The sequence below is a fragment of the Aspergillus melleus genome, assembly GCF_016097325.1.
Source record: "Aspergillus melleus strain CBS 546.65 chromosome Unknown contig1, whole genome shotgun sequence".
In the NCBI taxonomy this organism is placed as follows: Eukaryota; Fungi; Ascomycota; class Eurotiomycetes; order Eurotiales; family Aspergillaceae; genus Aspergillus; species Aspergillus melleus.
Window position 1 is genome coordinate 3,585,864 of NW_025763370.1, and position 25,002 is coordinate 3,610,865.

Genomic DNA, 25,002 nt, shown 5'->3' on the forward strand with positions numbered 1-25,002 from the left:
ATGGAACCTCCACAGTAGAAAAGAAACATCCTATATTTACTGCACGCCCGTCGCTATCCATCGCTCTATTGAGTCAATTGGCCGAGACATCTCAAATCCTCTATATACAGCGACCAACCCAACATGCCGCGACGTTCTCATGTGCGCGAATACGACGAGGACCTATTCGATGACGACGACGACCGTGAGCCCATACCTCCTCCGCGGTCTCGGCGCGGTCGTCGCCATGAACCCGACCTGAGATATAACATGCGAGCACCCAGTCCCCCGACGCCGATGGAGGAACTCGAGCGCCTCGATCTGCGCGACCGGTCAGGGCCCGAGTTTTTTCCCGAGGACTTCGAGCCCCCGAGAGATCGCCGGCCATTGCCGGCCCGTCGCGAACATAATGGCATCGGTGTTCCGCCGCGGGAACTGGTGCGGAACTTTGAAAGAGCGAGAGGCGAGGCTCGACGGCGGGGGCGGCCACATCGCGAAGTTTTCCTGGACGAGGAGTATGGGTCTCCTGTGGAGCCGGAGTCTGGGCCGGAGCTGGAAAAGGTGTATATGGATAGTGAAGACTCGGAGGTCGAGTTGCCTCCTGTCTCTAGGAAGGAGCGGTCGTTGCCACGGCATCGTCGGGAGATCAGGGAGGAACTTGTTCCGCGGAGTAAAAGCCAGAAAGACGGGAGGGGCGCACGACGGTCGAGAGTGGAAAGAGACGAAATTCCTCCGAGGCCTATAGAAGTCAGGGATGAGATTCGGGACCCTCGAGGTCATTATCATCATCACCATCGGCATCTTCACCATAAAGGTTCTCACTCGCGCCCGGTATCTGGCAATCAGACCGAAGTTTATGAATCCACCGACGATCTTCCTGATGAAGACGTTATCATTAATAAAGGGAGGCGAAGAAGAGACCCAGCTAGGGAACGACTGGAGGAAGACGTTTACATACAGGATCGTGGTATGTCGTCTTCTGAGGTAGACGATCCTAGGATGCCTTCACCGGTTCGCATGCCCCCAAGTCACCGTGACTTTGATGAACACTTGCATATACGTGAAGGTAAGCAACCTAGATCTTTATGTTATTTCTGCTAGTGGTGCTCACCTCTTACTAGAATATGGAGTGCCTCGTGCACCCCGTCCGCCCAGCCCGGAGGTCAGCTTTGAGAAGCCAAAACGCCGTCATCAGTAAGACTCTAGGAGCCACGAATGTCCATTGGAATTGTGGTGCTAATGCCTATGTAGCAAAGAGGGCATGGGAAGAGCGCCCCGTGAAGAGGTACTTCTCGAGACAAGGGAAAAGGAGATTGTGCCCATTCCAGTCCGGACTCTATCCCCGGAGCCTCCAAGTCGGCGAAAGGAGGAAATCGCCATACCCATCTCCAGACCGCGGTCTCTGGAGCGCGAAAAGGATATCCTCATCCGTGAGCGGGGGCCTCCCAAGGGGGATCTAGTTGAAGAACGAGAGATCATTGAGGAAACCTATGATGAGGGAATGCCTGAACGAGTCCCAAAGGAGATTGTCACCAAAGACATGGCTGAAGATTGGGCACTTGTGAATGCCTCTGCCAAGGCGAGAGATATCCCAAGAGATATTGCCAAGGAAAACCAAGGTAACAAGCTGCCACCGTTAGGAGATCGGAGGTCCAAGTTCACTATGAGCGACGAGAAGATCTCTGATGGAGATGCAGATTTTGACCGTGGTAAGATAGGACGACGATATGTCGGGGTCAAAGACCGCCGAGACCGTCTTTGGACAGAAATCACGAAGGACCTCGTTGTGAAGGAAGCCATTGAAAGAATGGGTTTCGAGTACGAAGAGACTGTTTCGTCCTACTATGTGTTTTCATACCTTCAATATGTGAGTCTAGCTATACAAGCTTCGCTATTTACGGTCTCCTCACTAACAGCCCCCGAATATAGGATGACGTCTCTTCCCTCGTCGAGCTTTCTGAGGATATTCGACGTGCTCGACGCCGTCGGATACACGAAATGGAACGCGAGCGAGCTTTGAAGCATCCGCCGCCCATGCCTATTCCTGAAAAAGCGCCTCCTCTACTACTGGATCGACCGATGTCCCCTCCGCGTAGGTCTGGAGAAAGACGGAAAATGAAGGAACGAGAATTGGTAGTGGAAGATCGCGGACGACCTCGTTCGGGAAGGCGATAAAATCGCTCCCATTGAATTGTTGGATATACGAACCATCTCATGAAATCTTTCGGTTATGATTATGAGGAATACGAAACGACAGGGAAAACATCAGTGAACATGACTGACTATAGCTCTGGGCATCCTACGAGGCAGACGGTACTACGGAATATACTTGGGTGATTCAGCCAGGGCGAATGATCTTATCCATGGATATATCGAGACATTTATACTCATTTGATTCATGCTGACCCTCCGAACGTAGACCGTACGCCACCAGCAGCCTCCCGGATGTAGTTGCAATGGCCAACTCTACGGATCCCTAACAACTTGGCCGGACTACAGAGCACTACTGAGAACTATGTAAAGCACACAGCCGCAACCACAGATTTCATGCACCGGATGCAGACGCGCGAGTATAGAGTACCGTACTGCATATCATCCAATCCCCTAACTAAAGCACCACCACATCTCATAGGTAGGTATTGGATCGTATGCCACAAGTTACCAAAGCGAAGAAATCAACCTGGAAACCCGATCGACTCCCTCGATACAATCGAGTACCGTAAAAGGTCCACCAGCCAGGGCACCTCAGCAAAGAATAAAATGAACCCACCTGATCCATCCAACGCGCCATCAAGGAAATGTCTCAGTCCGATCCGACCGCTGAAGTGATTGGTCATCTGAGGTGTATGAAGTAGTTATTTCTGGGTTTTTCCAGGCTGAGAGGCCCAGTACATGATTTGTACACCATACAGAGTAGTTATGGGTTTGTCAGCAGGCAGTGATCATCGGATCTTCTCTTCTCTTTGTGGTTTAAAATAGCCGGTTGTCTCGGATTAGACTTGAATTCGAAATGGCCAGGGATGCTTCATTGCATTCCTTGTTCGGAAGTATGGACACCGTATGTATGTAAATGTGAATAGACCTTAACTGAAAGCAGCCAATATCAACACCAATATTGAGGAAGAGAGAGATTCGTGATAGCTGTCTTCTTCATTTACACAACATTAGATTTCCCCAGTGCATAACATAGTACGGAATAGTAGTAACTCATAATATGAAACCGTCATAGGTACAGTAGGAAAGGATTAATTACAGCCCCGAAATCCGAATGCAACAGTGGAAATTACAATAATGACGGTCAATGACATAAAAAAAAAAAAAGAAAAAAACCGCCACAGGAGTAAATTAAAGCCCCCACTTGAAACTGGAGCAGAACACGGGATGAGACCTATAGGCTATATATAAGCCACGATTGTTTTTTTTTTATTGATTTCTATTTTTACGGGGGAGGAGATGGGAGGGGCGTACGGAGTAGAGGACAGACTATTTTGTATAGTCTGGTGGTGTTCTATTCTTGAAGTTGATTCTTTTTTTGTACTCGGTATAGTGATCGGTGCGGATGGATGGGTTATCTTGATATCTTTATAGGCTTTTTTGTTTGTTGACTCAATACTACGATACCTAGTCACCGCGTCTGAAGGTGAAATTGTCTGGTGTGTTCCGACGTGCAGAATATTCGTTTGGTACGCCGCAACTCCGTACAGGATGCAGTAAGGGATCGGCGTTTGATTTCAATCCCATCCCACTTTTTATCCTTTCAAGCCACAATGTAACTTTCTTTCTTTTCTTTTTTTTTTTGGTTTCCTTTTTCCACACTCTGCTTTTGGCTCCGAGGGGGTCTTCGGAGTTAAGACACTTCAAGCCGGGTGTAATGTTCTTGCTTGGAATGGGTTCATTTCGAATGATTATTGTATTAAGCGATGCAATATTTTATAGAAGGAATATATGCGACCGAGATAGTTTATACAATGATAATGTTAGATGTGAAGTTGTGAACAGTCAAGATGTGAAAAAAGTCAAGGTAATGTTAAGTCCTGCCCTGCATTAATTAGCTCCGTGCTTGGCTTTCATCAAATGCACTTAAGATTAGGTGCGATTGTATTATTCAAAAGCGAAATTTGTCGCATGTAGACGACATGTCGCCTTGGGCTTTTAATTAACAATATCCTTTACCGAGAGACATGGCCCATTCGAGGTAGATCTTGACTCAGGTATGTCGGCTAAGATTGTGTGGTTTTTAGGTCAATGCGGAGTGTTCATTAGAACTAGGTATACAGAAGGGCTTGTGATATTGTGATACTTCTTGATTTTAACGCGTTGATTTTGTCCTGTCTTATCTTGGTGTTCTTCACGCAGGCTGTAGCAGACACAGGACAGTTGCCTGTACAGGTCAAGATAAGGTGGGGTGATAGGCGAAAATAAAATAAGGTATTGGAGCGCGTTACAGAGTCAGTAAAGGAATGTAAACACTCGGGTCATAAACAAATATCTTGCACCTTGCCTTGACGGGTTGGTCTAGGGTGCGCGCAAGATTTGGGATTGTCTGGCGATCGTCGGCCTGATAGTGACAGTAGAGTTTGAAGATAATCAGGAAGTCAGGAACCCCTCCATGGAAGGCTACATGGCATGCCACCACGAAGCCACTTGAAGTAACAACTCAGACTTGACATGATACTTTCTGTATCCCAATCGTTATACTGGAAAGCGGGGTTTGGGTTGCATCTTCTCTTCTGGTCTATTCCGCGGTCGCAAACACCGTACTCTGAAGTACATCAAAGTTTCGCCAAAGGGATGCATCCGTTGAATGCCTACTGGTCTAGGCGCATTCTTTCGCGAGGTGGAAACGGACTCCGCCGAAGCTAGCGATAAGTTGCGAGAATAACGTACCAACTGCATCGCATGCTCCTTCCGCTCAAGAACAACAAACAAGACCAAAAGGCGGGGTTATGGCTCGCTATCCGGACCAGAGGTCATGATGCTTCATGTGCTGGCGTCATCGTTCGTCTTAGCTCCGAGTCTGTTCTGAGACTAGTGGATCGTGCTCGCTTGATTGGTTTAGAATTGATGTCGCATGAATCACCATGGCAGATAGATGTATGCATGGACTGATTGCTTCCCAGTTCCCAGTTTCCCGTTCGAAGGCTACCTGGTACCGTAGCATGGCGCAACTCCAGGGATGGGGTGCGTAGAGCACATGCAGATCGGACTGACCACCAGAAGTAAGCATCTTGTTGTCGTTATCATGCGACCAACCATGTGTTCTTTGCTCACTATCTAAGCAGGGGACCTTCTGAGAAACAATGCGACCGAGGAGCAGGTATGCGCATCGGTATGTCGGCCTGGCAGGTTAACTCTTGATCGTCTTCCGCTTCGGGCCGTAGGGATCACTACGGAGTATGGATTGTCTGGGACATTGGCCATTGCTCCCAATCCAGGTAGGAAATATGCCGGAGTCCGCATCACGTTTGAATGTGCTGAGGAGGTGGCTGGTCTGCATGCCATCAACGCATCTCATTGGATCTGGATCTGACCGTCCGCCCTTGAGCATTTGGTGGATGGACCCGACGAGCAGATAACAAACAGTCCATCATAACGATACTGGTCGAATCGGACTGCCATCTCCCTTGAATCATGTTCGGCCTGGAGGAATTGTCGATCGTTCTTTCTCGTCCGCGTCGCTGCGAATCGCAGGCATGCCAGATTATATACCGCACATTTTCCGGACAGGGGAACGAATGGGATGGCTGCTTTGGGAGATCCAGGTCTAGAAAGCGAGGTCTAGATCTATGATCAAGCAAGTCCACGTAAACATGATGTATGATTGCTCATACTCACCGTACGGCAGTGGACAGGTAAAAAAGGACGAGACTCGATTTGACATGGCTCGTCTCGCGTGGATCTCACTGGATCCTCTTCGCGTTGCTATCCTTGGATTTCTGGGACGGGAGGCCGGGCTGAAACCGCCGGCTCCACTTCCATGGTTGGCTGCAATACAGGGCGTTACCGGCTTGGCCGGCGTGGCCTTGGAGGAAGCCGAATAGTTAACTAACTAATCTACATCAGACAGAGCACACGCTCCGTGGTGCATCTATCTTCCTTCTAGACCTCCGGCCGGGCCAAAACCATTTGTTGACGAGTTGCCGACTGGACAGGCTCTCCACTTGTCAGAATCTCCCCCCGATCAGAGGTTGTCCTGTGCGACCGCGGGTCCAAAACTCCAAATCCTCAGGTTGACTGGGAGTCTGGGACATCTGAGGTGAGCTGGGTGGATACTGGAGAGAGCAGGAAAAGGCATTTGCATCCTCCAGCCCTCGTATGGTATGTACATACTACATACACAGTAAACAATCCAGTAATATTTGGAATCGTTCCGTTGCGCCCCAGCCAAGGCCAATTAAAGGGCTAGGATCTGCGTCCATGGCATTGTTTCACATACTAAGTTACAGAGTGTACTGATTTATTACTCGACAGTCGAGTGGCTGAAGCAGTCAGGTAGATCCCTTTTCTTTGGGGGAGGGTATCTGTTGGTGTCATAACGGTGTAGTTGGGAAGGTTGATAGGGAGCGAGAAGTGGCTTGGTTAGACCAAACAAGAAGTGGTACGCCGTGATACGTGGCTTGCCGTGTGTCAGACAGAGTGACGCGGACATCTGTTTTTTATTTTATTTTATTTTATTTTTTTCTTTTCTATTTTCTTTTTCCCGGTCTGGACCTTTCGAGGAACGGGGAGATGTTGCAGAGAGTTAGGCAAGGTTGTTCATACTGAGTACTCCGGTAGGCAGGAGTTCGATCAGAGTTACCTGCTCCTTCTGAAGAAAATGAATCAATTCCAGAGACATACCACCGCAGATTATGTCGCGAGAACTTCCTCGATCGCCTGGTTTCATGGAAGAGGCTCGCAGATATTTTCCTGAGGTGGCGCCACATCGTCAGCATATGCTGACTAGGAAAAAGCTCCTAGCAGATCGGAATTGGTATTTCACAATTTGGGTCAGGTATGGATCTGCCTGGAGTTATTATTACTTACCGGATCGGTTACGATCCAAACAATGGATAAGTTGGTTGGATCCGCTTCTACTGCTACATACCCCTTAACAGTGACCTTGTTGACGGTACATATTAGCCATCTGTCATGGTTTCAGCAGAATGCTTTAGAGTTCCAGCCTAGGTGGGCAGTAGAAGTATACATACTGAGGATATACTGAGTACATACTCCGTACTCCAGCCCAGTGCGACCGAGAATAACAGAGTAACAGACGGGAGCCTCGTCGAAAGTGTCCTTGAAACTAGACCTAAACCGGGCTCCCAAGCCCCCACCTCTTGCGGGTATGCCGGTATCTTTGGATTTATACGGTACGATCCATGGTACTTCCTGGGAGGCAGCATACACTGTACATTATTAGCACAGTCCACCGAGTGCTAAGGTAGGCTGCTAGCATGCATACCTGATGCCTACCGGCATCTTTCTAGAACGCTGACTGGCCGTGCGGGTGGAACGCCGGGCCTGGAAACCCGCTTGGCCTCCGTATTTTATTCTTTTTGATTTTATTATTCTTGCTCTTAGTTTAGTCCTTCACTCTTACTTAGTCTTACCAACCTTACCACTCGGCTCTCTCCCCCCATCTTGCACTTGCCCACCCGCTGCTATCTAACTCCGTCTCTTTCTTTTTCTTTCCTCTCTTTGTCATTCTCTCTTCTTGACCTTCACTTGCTCCTTTGTCATCCGGGTGGTCATCAATAACGACTGCATTTCACCCCCCTTGTTCCTCTGACCAACCCTCGTTCTGCGGTCAGAAGGTGACGATGCATTAAACCCTTCGCAGTCTTGCTCTCGTCCTTCGTTCTGCCCCAAAAGGCTCGACTCTTATCGTGAATAGCGATCCAAACTGGTGTTTGGTTGTTAAGGGATTGGGGGAACACTGATTCGATTTAGTTTTCCCTGGTATGTCGTGCTCTCCTCGAATCCTCGGACCGATTGGCAAGCGTCATTAGGTCCGTGGTTGATCGGCATCAAAGATTGACTGACCTTCGTTTTGAGTTAAGAAGATCGCCTACCACGGAATTCCTACCCGACCTCTCTGAAGCTGGCCTCGAATCCTACCCGGTTTTATTGTTCTTATCGATGAAGCAGGCGATTCATCTGTTGACTGTCGTGGTTTGATCGTGGACGATTTGACCCGCCTACCCCCGCCGACCGACGATTACAGACTCGACCGGTGAATATCGCAAACGCTTGACATCGGTCCGCCTCTGTGAATGTGTACTCAGATATCGACGATTATCGGACGGGTTGTCCTTGAACGAGGAATTTGGTCGCGCCACTTATAATCGCAACGAAATACGACGCCCCGATGGGCAAATTCTCCGCCATGCACTTCAGCCTAGCTCTCTCGCTGCTCGCTTTGTTTTCGTGGCCGACTGTCGTGCTTTCGGCTTCAGATATCTACTACTGTGCTTCGGTCAATACCGGGGCTTCAAATGCCGCAAGTAAGCGGTCCAATTCTGCGATGTGTATGTGGTCCATGCTGACTGTTGTGCAGATAGCAGTACTTTTCAATCGAACGGCCTTTGTATAGATCATTGCACCGGAAAATGGGCCTTCGGGATCCTTCAAGGCAAGCAGTGCTGGTGCTCCAATATCGCCCCGAATAAAGCGACTACTGTGGACGATAAGAAATGCGACACCGGCTGCCCAGGTTATCCAGATGACAGTTGCGGAGACGCGTCCAAGGGACTCTTTGCCTATCTAGAGATGTCTGGCCAAATGCCAACCGGTACAGCAACTGCGCCCAAGACAGCAACAAGCACTACCGAGAAAGAAACCTCGGTCAGTATTACCTATCTTCCCATGAATGTCCCGATCCGTACTTTTTCATGCCAAGCCGTCGTCTGTCGTTTGTATCCCGCAGCATGTGATGCTCGGTGCACGGACTTGAGGCCAATCATGCAGTCATCACTGGATTGGGCTTGGGCATAAAATATTCTTATTTTCATTTATATTGTTCTCGATTTTGTCGCCTGCTTGACTGTGCCGTCTACGTGAGTTAACGTTGTACTGACCTTTCCACAGACAAAATCCGACAGCTCAACCACCACTACTTCGGGCACGTCTACCACCACCACCGGGCATCATACCGTTGCTGTCGAAACCAATGCTGGCGGCGAAATAAAAACCATCACAGTAGGAGGCGCTGGCCCGACTTCAACGCCGACGCCGACCTCCTCCGATGACGATGACGACGGCTCAGGCCTTGCGGGAGGGACTATAGCCGGCGTCGTCGTGGGCTCTGTCGGTGGTTGCGCTGCCATCGTGGCATTGATTTTCATGGTCCTCCTAGCAAAGCGTCGATCGCGATCGCCCAGTCCTGATCCCAGCGTTCAAAACATATTGCTGGATGGAAGAGCAAGCAAGGGCTCGCAAATGAGTTTCATGAAGGGCATGTTCTCGGACAATCACAGCCACACCTTGTCTGCTGGTTCATCGATAGCGCCCCGTATGCCACCCGCAGCATACACCGACAACCGCATGAAAGATGCGTCGATTTGGCCCACTGGCCGTCGCAACAGTAGCGTGTCACTTGCCGATGATCAAGATTATTCGCGACCAGTCTTACGGGTAAGCTCTAATTTGAGTTATGCACAGGCACACGTATGGCTAACAGTCCATCACAGTTGACGAATCCCGACTGATCGGTCCATATCTCCGACACATTGTCTCCTATTCGCATTCTGCATTCTCATATTCATCTCGATTTGCGTGTTTCGCCGAAATCAGCGGTTTTATGATACCCATTTGTCACATGATCTTTCGTATTATCTTTTACCTGTTGAACTGGAGATGGGATACGCTCTTGGTCTTGTCGCCGTTCTCGGCTCCCCTGGAGCTGCCTCGCCGCGCTATGCTCCCAGCCTTGCCTCGAGCCTCCCAAACCCCAGTTCCGAAAGATAATTTATTGTTTTGTATTCACCTCGAGGAAAGACGAATCTTTCGAAAACGCCGCGACAAAGGTAGCTACATGAAGTACTACTGTGCCATCAGCTTTGGTATCATCTCGACCAACTTCTTTTGTGGAACTTATCCGTGTACATCAACACACTGGCAACAGCCACCGTACATACATCACTAATTTCATCAGCGTGTTTGGCATACTTTCCTTTTCTTCCCCTTCATCCTCCTACCAATAACTTACCATCGTTTCTTCTCCTTTGCTTCTCTCTGGTCTGGTTCCATATTTGTTTCTGTGATTGTTTTGTTAGGACGGGTGGCGCTCTTGAGTGTGTTTGAATGGTGTTTGGGGTTATTTTCGAGCGCTAGAGTTGTCTGGGATATCCCAATTTGTGTGTAATCTTACTATTTGCATATCGTGATAGCTCGCATGAATTTACAAGGCTGCTTTCAAAGCCATGCTAGCAGCTTGAAACATTATACAGGGTGTCTTCATCGTGTGTATATGAAGCCGCTGCTTCAACAAAAGGCCCAGGCCCCAGGAATGCCAATACACAGTGCCATATTTCCTGTTCCAAGAAATGAAGGTCCAGACTCGATGGCACGGCCCTCACTATCTATCGTATCCACTTGCCGTAATTGCGTGGTTCACACAACGGTCCCTCCCGGCTGTCGCCGACGTGACGACGCCTCTCCACTATCAAGTAATTCAAGTTCTTGCGTCTCCGGTATAGCGCGCGGTATTACGCTCAACATACTGTGGAATACTCATCTCCATATAGAGAATGACAAAAGCACGGGCAATGCACACGACACGGATACGTACGCTTCCCGCACTATCACCCAGTGCGTTCTAATTGCCTTGCAGTTGAACCCGGTATAAGGAGTGGCTACCATTTCCCGTTGATTAGGCTTTTGCGATGAACAACGCATGCAGGTAGAGTCCGAGTCTGCAGTTCGTAGTTGAGTAGAGAGCTCGGTTCTCTCGTGTCATCTGTATATGACAATGTAGAGTTTAGATCAGATCGTATCTGCGTCTGAGGATGATGTGCAGATAACGCTAATGCTCGTGGCTTGGCTTTGGTATACGCCTTACTTGCGGAGAGTTGTGGATGTGTTGATTTGTCTTGAGAGAGGTGGATCCGATGATCTTGTAGGAGCTGTCTTTTTATCGTCAGCGTTGTGAGTTTGTGTTTTGAGGATTGATTTTGGGGCTCTTCTGGGTTTGAATGACGGTTGGCTTAAGATATCAGCTGTGGCTTTGAGCTCATATAGATACAACAGAGGTGGGTTACAACGTTGGAGGCTGCAGATAACAAAGGCCATCATGCCATCATTCTATCCTTTCGTCGGATGGATAGAGAACCAAAGTACAAGGTATAGTTAGTTAGAACTATGATAAAATAGCTGGTGTCGGCTGTTTAAAAGGATGGCTAAATGCCAATTTCAAGTTAATCGATGCTCAGGTACTCCGTAGAACATCCCTGACTAAAGAAAGACATGTGACCCTCGTCAATGAGCAGGACAATTTAACCCTTTCGGGAAATGCTAGGCCCTTCTATTTTTGCCTCTTCAGTTAACTTGACCCTCGCTGATCTCTCTTTATCTGAAGTCATTACATCACTTCAACACGATCGGACAAATCACAAATGGTGTTGACTAGGTGTAGGTTATGCATTGGTGAGAACCCCCCTCACTTTCGGCATAGCACGACATGGCCTGGGGAGGGTACCTATCGATGATCGAGCTCGTATACGCCTATTTAGAAAGAAGATGGAACACCATGAACTACAAGAAGTTGTCTTAAAATATGGACCTGCTTCCAGCCACTGTGCTCATTGCTCATATTGCATTGCAGCAGAACAATGGCGTACCAGACAGGAATAAAGCCACCACGATGTCTTCTTCCTTCTAACGATGAGCCAATGCAATGCAACCCATGCTTCACATGCAGTGCCAGCTGACCTTGATATACTGCTCTTTCATAGGTCTATAGGGCCGATGCACAACGGCCATTAGCGGACCACTCCTCCCCTATATGCCGTCCTTGCACCCTAACATTGGCCTCGGAAGGTCGATCGGTACGTCCATAAGAAGGCATCCAAGATAAGGACAGTGGCCGTATCAGGGAGCTTCCCCAGAGCCCTTATCGTCATATCTGCACCACCGATCCGGGCCGGGTTAATGCGCTTGTGTCACTGCTACCCTGAAGGGACGTTTTATGCGATTGATCCGGGATAGCTTGCTTTGCAGTCCGTCTAGGGTTATTTGATGCGAGGGCGATTTTCTGTGCCCTGCTTTTGACAGTATTTGAACAGACTTCGACCTTTTATTTTCTTTGATCTTATTTCTGATTGACAGGCCCTGCTCTTGAATACTTGCATGTCCTGGTATCCTCTGTCTCGCGTCAAACAATTCATAACCCTTCAACTATCCGTTTTCTCATCCTATGGACTGATTGACCATGTTTTCCTTAAACCTGCCGGAAAATGTCTGGTTTCTGGGCTGCATTGTGATCGGACTGACAGGATTATGCATTGTTGTCGATGGAATACAAGGCAAATCAACCTGGCATCGAATTAATCTCCATCGGCACCGAACGTCATCGAGGGCAACTCCCCCGCGGACAATATCCCCGGATAACAAATCGCCCGCTAACGCTGCATCAAAAACGAACCATGCCGATGTTCTCCCGCCCCAGCGCCGACATGTTCTGGCCAATATGCAGATCGAAGGTGTGTCGTCCAGAGGGGTGGATGAGAAAGAGGTTCGCAAGCAGATTCTACCGATGACAACGGATTACCGGACCTGTGAAGATGAAAAGTATACCCCGATGGGATTCTCATTATCCGATATCAAGGCTTTGGGCGATTTTCCGGATTACGCAGAGCTCAGTGGCGTGCCTCTGCCCCAGGCATACTCGGAATTCGACATCGATAAAGCCCTACCAAGACCGTATCGTCCGTTCAGGTGGGCTTATCATCAGACCATGTGTATGCTTCCTCTTCCCCCCCAGGTCGACTGACGTGATTGTCGATAGACAAGGTAAAAGATAACTGATCTTGCACATCTTGCAGCACTCACAAAACTGGAAACAGACTGGTGGATCGAGCTCGAGAATACCTACAAGAAGCGCATCACCCAGCGAAAGGAATTGTACGCGAAACACGGAAGTTCTGTCTTAGCAGCTCTCCCTGGCTCCGAGCTAGCATGCAAAGAACTCATGGAAATGGTTTTGCAATTTGTCTGCGCTCGCTATCCCCAATACTTCTCCCTGTCGGACAAGCGCATCCTTCATAACAAAATCCTGGGCACAGCGCAAGACGTCCGATCCAAACACCCCTTGGAGATCTTACTCGACAACATCCCCGAAGACTTCGGCATCATGTTGCGGGACGACCAGACGGGCAATTACTTTCTGCGTGCGGGATTGATCTGCTCTGCGTTGGGCTGGAACGTGGGCACCAAGATTGGTCTTCAGCTTCATGAAATCCACGAGCCAATCCCTGATTATAAAGAGAAAATGCAATTTTCTATGGATCGGTAGGGTCTCTATGCTCGACGGAACACCCGTCTCTCGACGAGGTAAAATCACTTTTATTGGTACTGAGACATTCACAGATTTTTCACGAAAATGCCCTCCGACAAGCCGATCCAAAGAGGCTCCTGGGGCCTGGAAGTAGGACAACCGTTATACATGCCTAAAGACGACCCTCACGAGGCGCTGCGGCTGTCCCAAGACCCGAACCTCCGCCTCGAAGACTGTCATCTGCGCGTCGACTGGCAGACTCTTCGACGTCTTCCCCTCTCGGGGGCTGTGGTCTTCAACTTCAAGGCGCTCTTCACGCCTGTTACGGAGTTTCGTGACGAGCCGCGCGTACCAGCGCTGCTGGCGGAGATATTGAAGAATGGCAAGAGACATTTGTTGGAATATAAGAGTACATGGCACGTGGAGCATGTCGTTTTACCGAAGTTGGAAGAGTGGGCGAGGGAGCAAGAGGAGTATGGGCTGGTGGCGAAGGGCTGCGAGGTGGCTACTTTGGAAGATAGTCCGTGGTTTAAGGGCTGGCAGGAAAAATGGCACCGACAGCAAGGGTTCTGAAGAAGTATTGAGGGTATTATACATGGAGCTCTTGATGGATTGGGTGGAGCTTTTGCTTGCAGGAGGGAATCTGATTGTACACGAGATATCAAGAAAATAGCGTCACAGAACAAAGCACAAGTCCAAATTTATATGGATATTCAGCAATAATCCGGGTAGATGTCCAGATATTGTAGTATACTGATCGTGCCAACAGCCGCAAAAGTCGGGCGGGCCTTTCCCATGAACATTATCTCATCCTGAGTGTCAAGGTTTGCGAAGTGATATCGTGCGTCCCATGTTGGAACACCTTGAGTATAACCGACCAATACAAGCCGGTAGAGCATGGGTCGTTGGTGTGAGTGGCCCTGTCCGGAGGCGCGCAGATTGGCCACCGGGTTTGCCTTTCCCTAAGGAGGGAAAGAGTTATCGACTTTGTAGGTCCCAACGAGCGAGCGAGAACTCATAATCAAGCCCCGACACTTGACCTTGACGAGCCGACAAGTTTGTGAAATTGACGAAAAACGCGCCAAACGATGACGGAGAGTTCAATCATCGCCCGCGCTCCTCGCCGACCTCGTCTCACTCGCCTCCCCATCCTCGCTCTCCCGATCCATTTCCTCCAGCTCCGCCGCCAACGGACTCTCGCGCTCCTCCAACAGATCCAAGTCCTCCAACTGTGTCCGCGACGGCAATTTCCACAGACTAGTACCGCACACACGGTCCTTCGTCAACAGGTCATCCACGAACTGATCCATATACGTCAAGACCACAGTATCACCCATCCTCCGCTTCAACTTCCGGTAATCGAGAAGCAGCGGCTCCAGCGCCTTGTACACATCGACCGCGTCAAACGTCAACCGGATATAGAAAGCCGCCAGCGCGCGCAGATACTTGAAGTCGCCTTTCTGTTTCATCACGCTGCGCTGCGCCTGTTCTTCCGGATTGAGTTCGTTATGCGCCCCTTCCCCCTCCCCTCCTCTTGCTCCTTCTCGTTCATCGTCTTCGCCAAGAGGGTCCGTGAAATTCAAATACTCGAGCACGATCTCGCGATCCGGGTTCAGTTGCAGGAGCTTGAACGCGAGACATAGAAACGGAGTCGGTTTCTCAGCCACCCCGTGCGTGCCTCCGATGGCGGTTAATTCGACGGCGCGATCGCATAACGTCGCTGCGTTTAAACCGAAACATTGCTCTTTCCAGTAGTAGGAGTCTGTGATGCGGTCGCGGACGGCTTTTTCGAAGAGCGTGGCCGGGTTGACGCCGCGGATTAGGGGGCCTTTGTAGCCGCGGTTGTCGAGGAGGGTGCTGGCATCGGCACGGTGGGATGCCATTGTTGGTAGGTGGTGGTGGTAGTTAGTTTGGTGGTGGGTGAGGCGGCAGTGGGAGAAGGGAAAAGACCTGACAGATGATGATCAGGGACGGTGCCAAGACGCGGCTTATCGATAGTCGCGCCGACAACCGTCGAGTAAACGGACCCGTGCTGAAACAAGAACGACATCATCTTCCTTGTTTGTTTGATTCTTGCATGATTTATGACTTGACGAGATTGATTTGTTTTTACTGAATAAAGAGTTACAATTGAACGGGAATCTGCATATCTGCGACTTCGCTGCTGCTTTTCACGCCAAGAGAGAGCCATCTACATACTCAGTACACACATACTTGCGACACTGACAGACAACATACATACCAACCAATGCAGACAACCCTAGAATCAATCTAGATCATGGTGCTTCTCACTTCCTCCACTGTCTCAGTCATTCTGTCGACAGGGGTGATCTCCATCTTCACCATCCTCCTCTTTCTCTCCGGATACACGCTGCAGCAACAATCCGTCCGAAACATCCAGCATGCGCTTCGCCCTCCAGCACCCCCAGATCCCAAGATAGGCCACGGATCAGCAGGATCGTCATTCCCTGGCGCAAAGCGAAGCCTCTTATCCGACCTCGTTCTCGATGACAGCGCAGGCAATACTGTCACCCAATCCCGGACGGGCGGAAACTACGCCTACCTCCAACTCCTCTCCACCCCCGACCCATCCAACATCTGCTCGGCCATCCTATTCTTCAAACAGCTCGCTTCCAACAACACCGCCGTGCAAGACCGTCTCTTCATGTACCCACAGGAATGGGACATGTTAGCCGCCACCAACCAGCTCTCCCACCCCGTCTCGACAGCACTGTCCCTGCTGCGCGACGCAAGCCTCAAATACGGCATCTGGCTGCTCCCCATCGACATGACCGCCGCCACCTCCGCCGGGTACGCGCCCACGGACACCAAGCTGCTCCGGCTCGGCCAGATCCAGTTCATGCAGTACGACAGCGTCTTGTACGTCCAGACCCCGGGCATGCTGCTCGACACGGGGAAGTTGGACGATGTGCTTCTCTCCCGTCCGCTGCCTCTGCGTCATGACCCGTCCCGTACGGAGTCCTTCAACAACGAGGCTTGGATCCCCATGCCGCTCAGAGCGGACCGCGACGCGACCTTACCTCCGGTGTATCTGATCACCGTTAATAATGTCGGTAGTGGACACATCGAGGCGCGTGGCCATGTGCCCAATGTCGCGCTTCCGGGCTTTGGGAAGTTAGTCACGGGCCCGGAGGGGGCGCGGTCTTCTTCGCAGGATGAAGATGAAGATGTCCAGACACAGCCCGGGTATGTGTTCTTTGAACATGACAATGATGGCCATGTCAAGTGGGCTAAGAACCCGCTGTTTGGCGCTTGGAGGGCCCAGCAGTATCAAGTCTGCGAGGGACTGGATTTTGATGACGTGCATGATGATGATTTGTAGCTTTCGTTTTTGTCTGTTTCTCTGGTTTCAGTTCGCTTGCTGGTGGTGTTTCGTTCAGTTTCCTTTTTTGGGGGCCTTGGGATGACTGGTAAATGGTCTTTTATGATATGATGTATATGACTGATTCATGTCTGGTGGTTGTTTATGGTGTGATATATTATCTCTGTTTATCTTCTTCTGTATCCTTATAAATGCATGTATGAGATCGAATCTCCACGATGGACCGTGGCATCGATCGAACCATTATCACGAAAGCCGCGATTACGTCGTCATCGAACTCGATTCGACTAAAGCTTTAGTATCGACTAGAGCCTGGAGTATAAAATCATCAAATCATATCCTCTAATTGTATTGCCTGGTCCAGTTATAACGCTATCGTCAGCATAACAGTGATACATGGAAGTAGAAAAGCAACGCCACGCGGGTATCGCCCTATCTCGAAGATAGTAGTGAATGAAGACTAGGTAGCCATGAGAGAGAGAAACCAAATAGCTAAGTCCAGAAGGGGACGAACGGTAAACGCCCGGCACAAGAAAGGGAAGTAGGACCGGATAATGGACAGCCTGCACCAAGGTATATAGTAATGGTAGTGTACAGTGGGTGCGAACGGGCCGTTAAAGATCTACCGTGGGACGCCGATCTCGTACCCCAGGAGGACTTCGGTGGTGTTGCCCTCCCAGCCTCGGTTGCCGCTCGTTGAGACCATGAAACGACAGGCTTGGTCGACGTAGAGCTGCGAGACGGTTCCTGTGCGGTGGCCGGGGATGATGAGGAAGGGGACGGTCGAGTGGCGGGCGACTTGTTCGTGTTTGAGATCGTATAATCGAAGGATGTCGTGGGATGCACTGCAAGAGCGAGAGCAGGGATTAACTATGGGTGGATCGAAGGGAGGAAAGACGCAGGAAACTTACCACATAATGTGTCGTCCATTCGGCATGGCTCGCAGTGCGGTGACCGGCCCGCTCCCCTGAGGGAATTTGAAGATCCGCTCGGGATCCCGGAAGCCCTTGTGAAGACTGAATTCCTCGACGGTTCCGTTTCGACGACCTGCGTAGATGTAGTTGCCATCGGGAGACCAGCATGCATTCATGCACCAGGGCGGAGAGTTGCGAGAGATGATGCGCGAAATGGGATCCGGTTGTCGTCGGTCCCAGATGCGAATAGTACCGTCGATCGAGGCAGCTAGGAAGATATTATCGGGCCCGATATTGGAGTCCGCTTGGGTTGGTTGTGAGGAGTCTTGGGTTTGCGGGGGGTGTTCTAGGTCATCGGCGTGAGGTAACCCGTTAACAACACGCTGTGATGTGCCATTGGGAAGATCGGTGCCCTGAGACTCCGAGGGTTGGTTGGTCGCATTCGTGCTGCCTACGTTTGCGTTGCCAGTGTTTGTAGGATTCACAGACGGTTCAGCGACGCCGTTCGGCTGACCTGTCGTGTCGGTTTCACCTGGCGCATCTGCGTCAGGAAGAACACCGTTCGCGAGAGCTTTGCCAAACTCATCATCCTCATCAATCCCAAAGGCATTTCCCGATGTATCTGCGCCTTCTCCGCCAGCGCCGTCTCCATCACCGAACAATGAATCCGCTCCGCCAAACAATGAGTCTGCTGGTGAGCCAGCCGGCTGGTTGGTCGAGTCTCCCGGCTCGCCTTGGTCGTTGGAATTGTCACCGAAGTTGAAGGCGTTGCTATCGCTGGCTTGGTTATTGGATGAAAAGGTTCCGTTGGGTTGCGAATCGTCCGACGTTTCTTTAGGGACCGGGAGACTGGATTCCGGCCGTATATCCAGGGAAGAGATCTGTCCGGCACTGGATCCGAACGCGCGCCTTGTTTGCCCGGTGTTTAGATCCCAATCGAATACCCGCTTGTCCCAGCTTCCAGACAGCAGCGATTGCTCATCGGAGGTCAAATTTAACACCGAGACCGCCGAGGTGTGCTGTTGCAGCAGCGCAATTTCCTTGCCCTCGTCGTGGCGCACAGACTGTAGCCGGATAGCGCCCGACTCCAGACCGGACAGCAACCACAGGCCTTCACTTTGACTTGCCAATGAATATACTGGCGAAAGACTATTCCCGTCCATGTTCTCCCAATATGTCATCAGCACTCCCGCCTTTATCACGCTGTCCACGAACGGATGTCTTTGCGCCACAGTCAGCATCAATTTGCTGTTGATCGAGTCAACCCAGTTGAACTTCCGCACATATCCATCCGATCCTCCGCTAAACACCCATCTCATGTCCGCCGTGGCAGTGACGGCATTGATTGAAGTGCTATGGGGCGCGGCCGTCGTAGGCACGATGTCGTACGTGGAGGCAGTTAGGCATTCGGCGCGCACGCTGGGATGGAGCAAAGATATCGGATCGGAGGAGATATTTGTCGGACCGGCATTGCTCATCTCCACGTCGGGAATGGGTTGCGCGGCCACCCCTGCGCTCTCGGATACATGGCTGGCGTTTGACGGGCTGTCTGGGTCTTGATCCGCGTCTTGGTCGGCATCGGCATCGTTATCGTTCCCACCATCGTCGGCATCCCTGAGTGTGTCTTCCATTTCATTGTCCGAACTTCCGTCTTGCGATCCTATTCAAACCATAGTTGTCAGCATTGAACACCCCAAAGCCCGGGCATTCAAGGAGGCCCCACCTGCAAGATCGCGGTCGTCGTCTTCCTCCATCGAGGCCATCTTTCTAGAAAGGGTGCGCCGAAAGCTGAGTTGCTCTCGGGCTGCAAAGTGAAACACACAGTAGTGCAGTATATATAAGAGGAGTCTAACGTGTCGCGACTAAAACCAACCCTGAATTGGCTCAATCTTGGGCGAGAGCCAGCGTTTCAATATATGGCGCACGGTATAGAAGCTATTGTGAATTAAGGGTGCATATCGAAGAACAATAGTCCTCGAGGGCAATAGAATCGAGGTGAATGATGGGACTCGGGGTATAATGTATATAGGAGAATGAGTGCGCATGAGACATCAAAGAAACCGTGAATGAACCTCTCCATACCTCCGCCCGCGTCTTTTCCCCGACGTCAGTCACGTTTCCCACTCATTGGTGCCTGAGGCATAAAGCCATCCCCTTCCGGTTAGAGCGCTCACACCCTCTTCTGACACCTCAGTCATCAGGCATCACTTGTCACTCCTCATAGGTACACAATACTTATCAGGAATCCTCTTCTGGCTTGATCTGCAATAAACTGAGACTTCCCTGACAAGTCTAGCACAGTCTATCCCATCATGCAACGCTGGCTCTTATTCATCCAACTTCAATCACAGATCCCTCATACCTAGGGAACAAAGAGCCGAATGGCAGATGTGAAAGAACATTGGGAACCTCACCAGATCATAACCCTGATTTCACTCTATTCTTGTGACCCAAAAGTTTCGAATCCATCTAGCTATGCCCACCATGTATCAACAGACAGGGAATCAAGAATACATGGTGTCTTCGTAGCACCTATATCTAACTGCCTCCTCACACCAAGATTGAAGCTCTAAAAGTATTATGATTATAGAGCCTTCAACCCTCTTTCACAAAACAGATGATTGAAAGAGGTTTATTCCTCTAAGTGAGATGGTCGAATAATGCTGTTCCACACGGTTAACTGCTTTTGCTGAGTGGCGCATCCACGGTGAATACTGTCTCAAACGCTCATGCGTGAATCCGTGAATGCAAACGCAATACTCCCCTCCCCTCTTTTCCCTCCTGCCTCTTCGTCTCACCTTTCTTCTTCCTTCGCTCAGGCTGTTTTTGAGCTTCTTATTTTTCTTCTTTCAATCCATCCCATTCCCCCTGTCCTTCTTTGTACATCAATCAGCTATTACTTCCAAAAGCCAATGCTTTCTCTTGGTTTCGTTTTACTTTGAATCAGTAGCACTTTCTATCATCATTCAGATTCGTGAGCTACCCTGGTTCGGTAGCCCGATTAACAGGCATGATGGACTCGGCCAATGGATTTCCTGCCCCGTTGCCTTCAGAGAATCTTCATGACCATTTTTCGCGGCTATCAACAAATTCGGCTGTGCCTGTCAACCTTGAAGTTAGAGCATACTTTGATCAGCCCGAACTGGAAGACCCCGAGCCATGGCTTCTTAAACCCGAAGTTCCATCCACGGAAGAAATATTGGGTACGAACGATTCAGGCAGTGATTGCATCGAATTGACACCTAACCGCATCGTCGGTCCCTGGAGGTCCAAAGATGCGTATCTGAAGGCTCATTATGAGCTACTCAGGGAGGACGCTATTGCTCCTCTGAGGGATGCGGTTGCCTATGTGAGAGAGGACCCGAGTATGGAAGATTCTAAGATGGTAGCAATTTATGAAAAGGTCAGACTCCTCGCTACGGCTTTACGCAGCACGAGTACCATCTAACCTCCTGCTTGCACTTCAGGTCTACATCACCGGCGCCACTTTTGCCCAGAGAGGTCTGGCCTTTCGAATTCGGTTTTCAACTATCAGGGCGGGTAAAAACATTGCTTGGGAGTATTCGTCACGGCTGAGGAGTGGTTCAGTTGTCGCACTGTCGCCAGCGAGCGACTCCTTCAAAAGTCAATGTGTCGTGGCAATCGTTGCAGCAAGACCCTTAGAAGGTGTCAAGCAACAGCCCCCGGAGATTGATTTGTTCTTTGCCCGGCCGGAAGATGCGGATTTTGATTCTCAAAAAGAATGGATCATGATCCAAGCGAAAAACGGGTATTATGAATCCACAAGGCATACGATGAAAGCTCTTCAAAAAATGAGTCAGGAAAAGTAAGTGAAGAATCTTACTACCTGTGCTTTCCGTTCTCCTCTTGACTTGCGGCTCATACATTATGTTGTCAGGTTTCCCCTAGCCGAGCATATTTGCTTCCTAGAGAAGAAAGTCAACGCCCCCCATTATGTGGAAGAGAGTCCGATTGTTGACATACAACCGGCTGTTGACAACTCTGGCGAGAAAGGTCGGATTGATATTCTCAGGAGCTGGCCGAAAAAGCCAATCGGTGATCTCGACGCCACCCAGTGGAAAGCCCTGCATCAAATGCTCACACAACGCCTCTCCATCATCCAGGGTCCTCCTGGTACAGGAAAGACATACGTATCAGTTGTGGCGTTGAAGATAATGCTTGCAAATATGAAACGGGACGATCCTCCGATTATAGTATCGTCCCAAACAAATCATGCGCTAGATCAGCTTCTGAAGTACATATCAAGCTTCGAGAAGCGATACATCCGAGTGGGGGCTCGAAGCACCGAACTTGAGATCAAAAAGAGGACTTTGTTTTCCATGCGACTAAACCAGCCGAATATGCATGTTCAGGGGGGCTTGATGGGACCGGCAAGAAAAACGCTGAGGAACATGATTTTACCAATGATAGAATTGTTGCAGCCATTTAACCTTGAGAATGCAGACAGGCCACTTCCGTCTTCCTTCTTCGTTAAAATCGGATTGTTAAGCCAAGAGCAGTCCGACGCACTTGTCCAAGGAGCCAAAGGCTGGATCCGTTCGGATCGAAAGGACGATGTTGATCCGCTGGTTGTGTGGCTTGGAGAGAAAGCGGTGAAATTCGACGTGGATTATAAGACGGAAAACTTCGGCTTCGCCGAAGACGAAGTCGACCTTGAATACGAGCAACTTAAAGAACTTGAGGCCGAGCAAGGAATAGATGATGACGACTTCGAAATCCTCCAGGGCCAGTTCATATCCTTCAAAGAGGGCTTCTGCGGCCAGGATAGCTCGCTATCTGACTCAGTTTGTCAAGGGTACCTCAGATCTCATGACTTCTGGAAAATACCAGTTAGAGCGCGGGGTGCTGTCTACAATGCTCTACGAAAGGCAGCCAAGGCCAAGGTTCTCGAGAAGTTTCGCAAACTGATTGCCGTTTACACAGAGACCACAAAAGATCTTCAGATTGGCAATTTCGAAAGAGATTATCACATTCTCCGAGATGCCAGGGTCATTGGGGTAACAGCTACAGGCCTAAGCAAGTATCGGGGGCTAATTTCGACCGTTAAACCGAGAATCATCTTGATCGAAGAAGCAGCCGAGGCGATCGAGGCACCCATAGCGGCTGCTTGCTTTGAATCCGTCCAACAGCTGGTTCTGGTCGGCGACCACCAACAGCTCAAAGGCCATTGTTCACTCCAGGAGCTTGAAGGTGAGCCGTTCTTTTTGGACATATCAATGTTTGAGCGTCTACTCCACAACGGCCTGGGATATATTACGCTTAGAAGACAAAGACGTATGGCCCCGGAAATACGTGCGTTGTTGGAGCCAATCTATGGTGTGTTGCAAGACCACGAGTGCGTACAGAATCGTCCTGGCATTCCTGGCATGGGCAATATGCGGTCATATTTCTTCTCCCACAAGTGGCCAGAAAGCAACGATAGCTTGGCATCGAAATTCAATGAGATGGAGGCGAATATGGTCGTGGGCCTCTTCGTTCACCTTGTGCTCAACCGGACGCGGGTCGAGGACATTACCGTTCTGACATTTTATAACGGCCAGAGAAAGAGACTGCTCAAATTGTTGAAAGGCAACGAATATCTTCAGGGTCAATACGTGAATGTAGTGACGGTTGACTCGTACCAAGGCGAAGAGAACGAAGTTGTTCTCCTGTCCCTCGTGCGCAGTGGCAAGCCCAACGTTGGGTTCTTGTCTGTCGAAAACAGGGTCTGCGTGGCTCTGTCGCGTGCAAAAAGGGGATTCTATATCTTTGGGAACGCCATGTCGCTTGCTTGTGCGGATCCGTTATGGTGGAATGTCATCAACATCATGGGCACCGATCAACCGCGGCGTCTAGGGTTCTACCTACCCGTAACATGTGTCAAGCACGGGAGGAAGGTGTTTATCCAGGGTTTGTACTCGTTCATATCCGAAAATTGGTGTTTCAATGGAACTCGCTAACGAATCGGGGTAAAGACCCGTCAGAATGGGATAGGACGAACGGCGGATGCAATCATGAGTGTGGCGGCTTGCTAGACTGTGGGCATAAGTGTCCTCTGCGATGTCACAGGTAAGTTTGAACATATCCAAGTCCCCTGACAGCGCGTCAACCCGGTTGTTAATCCAGTTCCTTCGCTAGCTTTGCGCACGATCAAGTTGGGTGCGACCGGGACTGCGAGAAGAGATTGCCGTGTGGCCACCCGTGTGCTAAATCTTGCGCATCAACCCATGTCTGTTCCTGCAATTGTTCCCAAAGATCGGTCAGGCCCGCAGCGGAGTCGGCACGCCCAGTCCCTCCGATTGTTAACCATCCAAACAGAGGTGTCGATGCAAATAGCTCTCGTAGAGAAGCCTTGAGACGGTACCAGGAATTTGCCAACGGAGGTGCGCAGGAGCTCGACGAACAACTACTGAAAATAGCCGAATCAATGTTGAAGGCCAGAGCACCAGCACCAGCACCAGCACCTTCGAGGCCACCAGTCAACCTGCTGGACGATAGTGACTGACGGGTGTAAATTTCGGAGACAGAAAGTCGATAGTTGGAGTCATTCGAGTCGACAGGGGGGTTATGGCGACAGACAAGACAACGAAGAGAAGAACATTTTTTCCGGGGGAGGGCCAATTGAAAGCCTGAAGAAGAGGAATTGAGTCAATTGACAGTATTACTTAAGAGTTCTAGGAAAATCAGTCAAAATAGATAAAACTGGTTGACTCCACTCCGTATGGGATGTATGCCTGAGGCAGAAGGGATATTACCGTAGGCGAGCCAGACAGAATGCTAAGGCAGGTCCTACCTACTCCGTAAGTAAGCATCAAATGGAAGGCATTCCGCCAATAACCCGCAGCGACGTTGGTGGATACGGCGAGGAAAAAAAAAAGGTGTGGTTACGCTGCCTTGATTAAACTGGTCGAGCGGCTGCTGGCTGGCATCTCATCCCGCCAATCAGCGGACAGAATGGCATCTATACTCGCCCCGGCCAGACTCTTTTATCGGCCAGCCTCAGTAGCCACTCTGGCACTCTGTCCACCTCGTCCACCACACAATCTTCCTCAGTCCGCTTTTTCACCCGCTTCTCCAGGCTCCTAGGCTCCCAGGCTCCCAGGCCACCAAGCTTCCCTTCCCCTTCTCCTTCCCCTTCCCCTTCCCCTTACCCCCCCCTTCTCCCCTCCCCTCTCCCCTGCCTTCCCTGCCTTTGTCCCGGCCTTTCTTACCCCCTAAACTAACAGGCCGGAACGAACGGCTGACTGAACAATCCGTGAGAACTGCCGCCCACGTTGGATCTTTCCGGACCT

At 50.2% G+C, this 25,002-nt stretch overlaps 7 protein-coding genes across 7 annotated transcripts; 5 read left to right on the plus strand and 2 right to left on the minus strand.

Moving 5' to 3' along the window:
* Positions 1 to 123: 123 nt before the first annotated feature.
* Positions 124 to 2,154, plus strand: LDX57_001281 (uncharacterized protein; the record flags this gene model as incomplete). The annotated part of the gene is made up of 4 exons (XM_046082922.1): positions 124 to 1,045; positions 1,101 to 1,173; positions 1,231 to 1,846; positions 1,909 to 2,154. 4 exons carry the CDS (start codon positions 124 to 126, stop codon positions 2,152 to 2,154), a joined length of 1,857 nt encoding a protein of 618 aa, XP_045938879.1.
* Positions 2,155 to 8,347: 6,193 nt separating this feature from the next.
* On the plus strand, positions 8,348 to 9,668 carry WSC4 (WSC domain-containing protein; the record flags this gene model as incomplete). The annotated part of the gene is made up of 4 exons (XM_046082923.1): positions 8,348 to 8,465; positions 8,519 to 8,805; positions 9,049 to 9,594; positions 9,651 to 9,668. 4 exons carry the CDS (start codon positions 8,348 to 8,350, stop codon positions 9,666 to 9,668), a joined length of 969 nt encoding a protein of 322 aa, XP_045938880.1.
* Positions 9,669 to 12,646: 2,978 nt separating this feature from the next.
* On the plus strand, positions 12,647 to 14,026 carry LDX57_001283 (heme-dependent oxidative N-demethylase family protein; the record flags this gene model as incomplete). Its single annotated transcript, XM_046082924.1, has 3 exons — positions 12,647 to 12,917; positions 13,002 to 13,467; positions 13,546 to 14,026. The coding sequence occupies 3 exons, from the start codon at positions 12,647 to 12,649 to the stop codon at positions 14,024 to 14,026; spliced, it is 1,218 nt and encodes a 405-aa protein (XP_045938881.1).
* Positions 14,027 to 14,553: 527 nt separating this feature from the next.
* Positions 14,554 to 15,336, minus strand: LDX57_001284 (PRP38 family protein; the record flags this gene model as incomplete). Its single annotated transcript, XM_046082925.1, has 1 exon — positions 14,554 to 15,336. One exon carries the CDS (start codon positions 15,334 to 15,336, stop codon positions 14,554 to 14,556), a length of 783 nt encoding a protein of 260 aa, XP_045938882.1.
* Positions 15,337 to 15,731: 395 nt separating this feature from the next.
* On the plus strand, positions 15,732 to 16,796 carry LDX57_001285 (uncharacterized protein; the record flags this gene model as incomplete). Its single annotated transcript, XM_046082926.1, has 1 exon — positions 15,732 to 16,796. The coding sequence occupies one exon, from the start codon at positions 15,732 to 15,734 to the stop codon at positions 16,794 to 16,796; it is 1,065 nt and encodes a 354-aa protein (XP_045938883.1).
* Positions 16,797 to 17,418: 622 nt separating this feature from the next.
* On the minus strand, positions 17,419 to 19,473 carry SPT8 (WD40 repeat domain-containing protein; the record flags this gene model as incomplete). Its single annotated transcript, XM_046082927.1, has 3 exons — positions 17,419 to 17,641; positions 17,708 to 19,370; positions 19,434 to 19,473. 3 exons carry the CDS (start codon positions 19,471 to 19,473, stop codon positions 17,419 to 17,421), a joined length of 1,926 nt encoding a protein of 641 aa, XP_045938884.1.
* Positions 19,474 to 20,689: 1,216 nt separating this feature from the next.
* Positions 20,690 to 24,406, plus strand: LDX57_001287 (putative DEAD box helicase involved in nonsense mediated decay). The gene is made up of 3 exons (XM_046082928.1): positions 20,690 to 21,113; positions 21,178 to 21,536; positions 21,609 to 24,406. The coding sequence occupies exons 1-3, from the start codon at positions 20,721 to 20,723 to the stop codon at positions 23,668 to 23,670; spliced, it is 2,814 nt and encodes a 937-aa protein (XP_045938885.1). The 5' UTR covers positions 20,690 to 20,720; the 3' UTR covers positions 23,671 to 24,406.
* Positions 24,407 to 25,002: the final 596 nt, after the last annotated feature.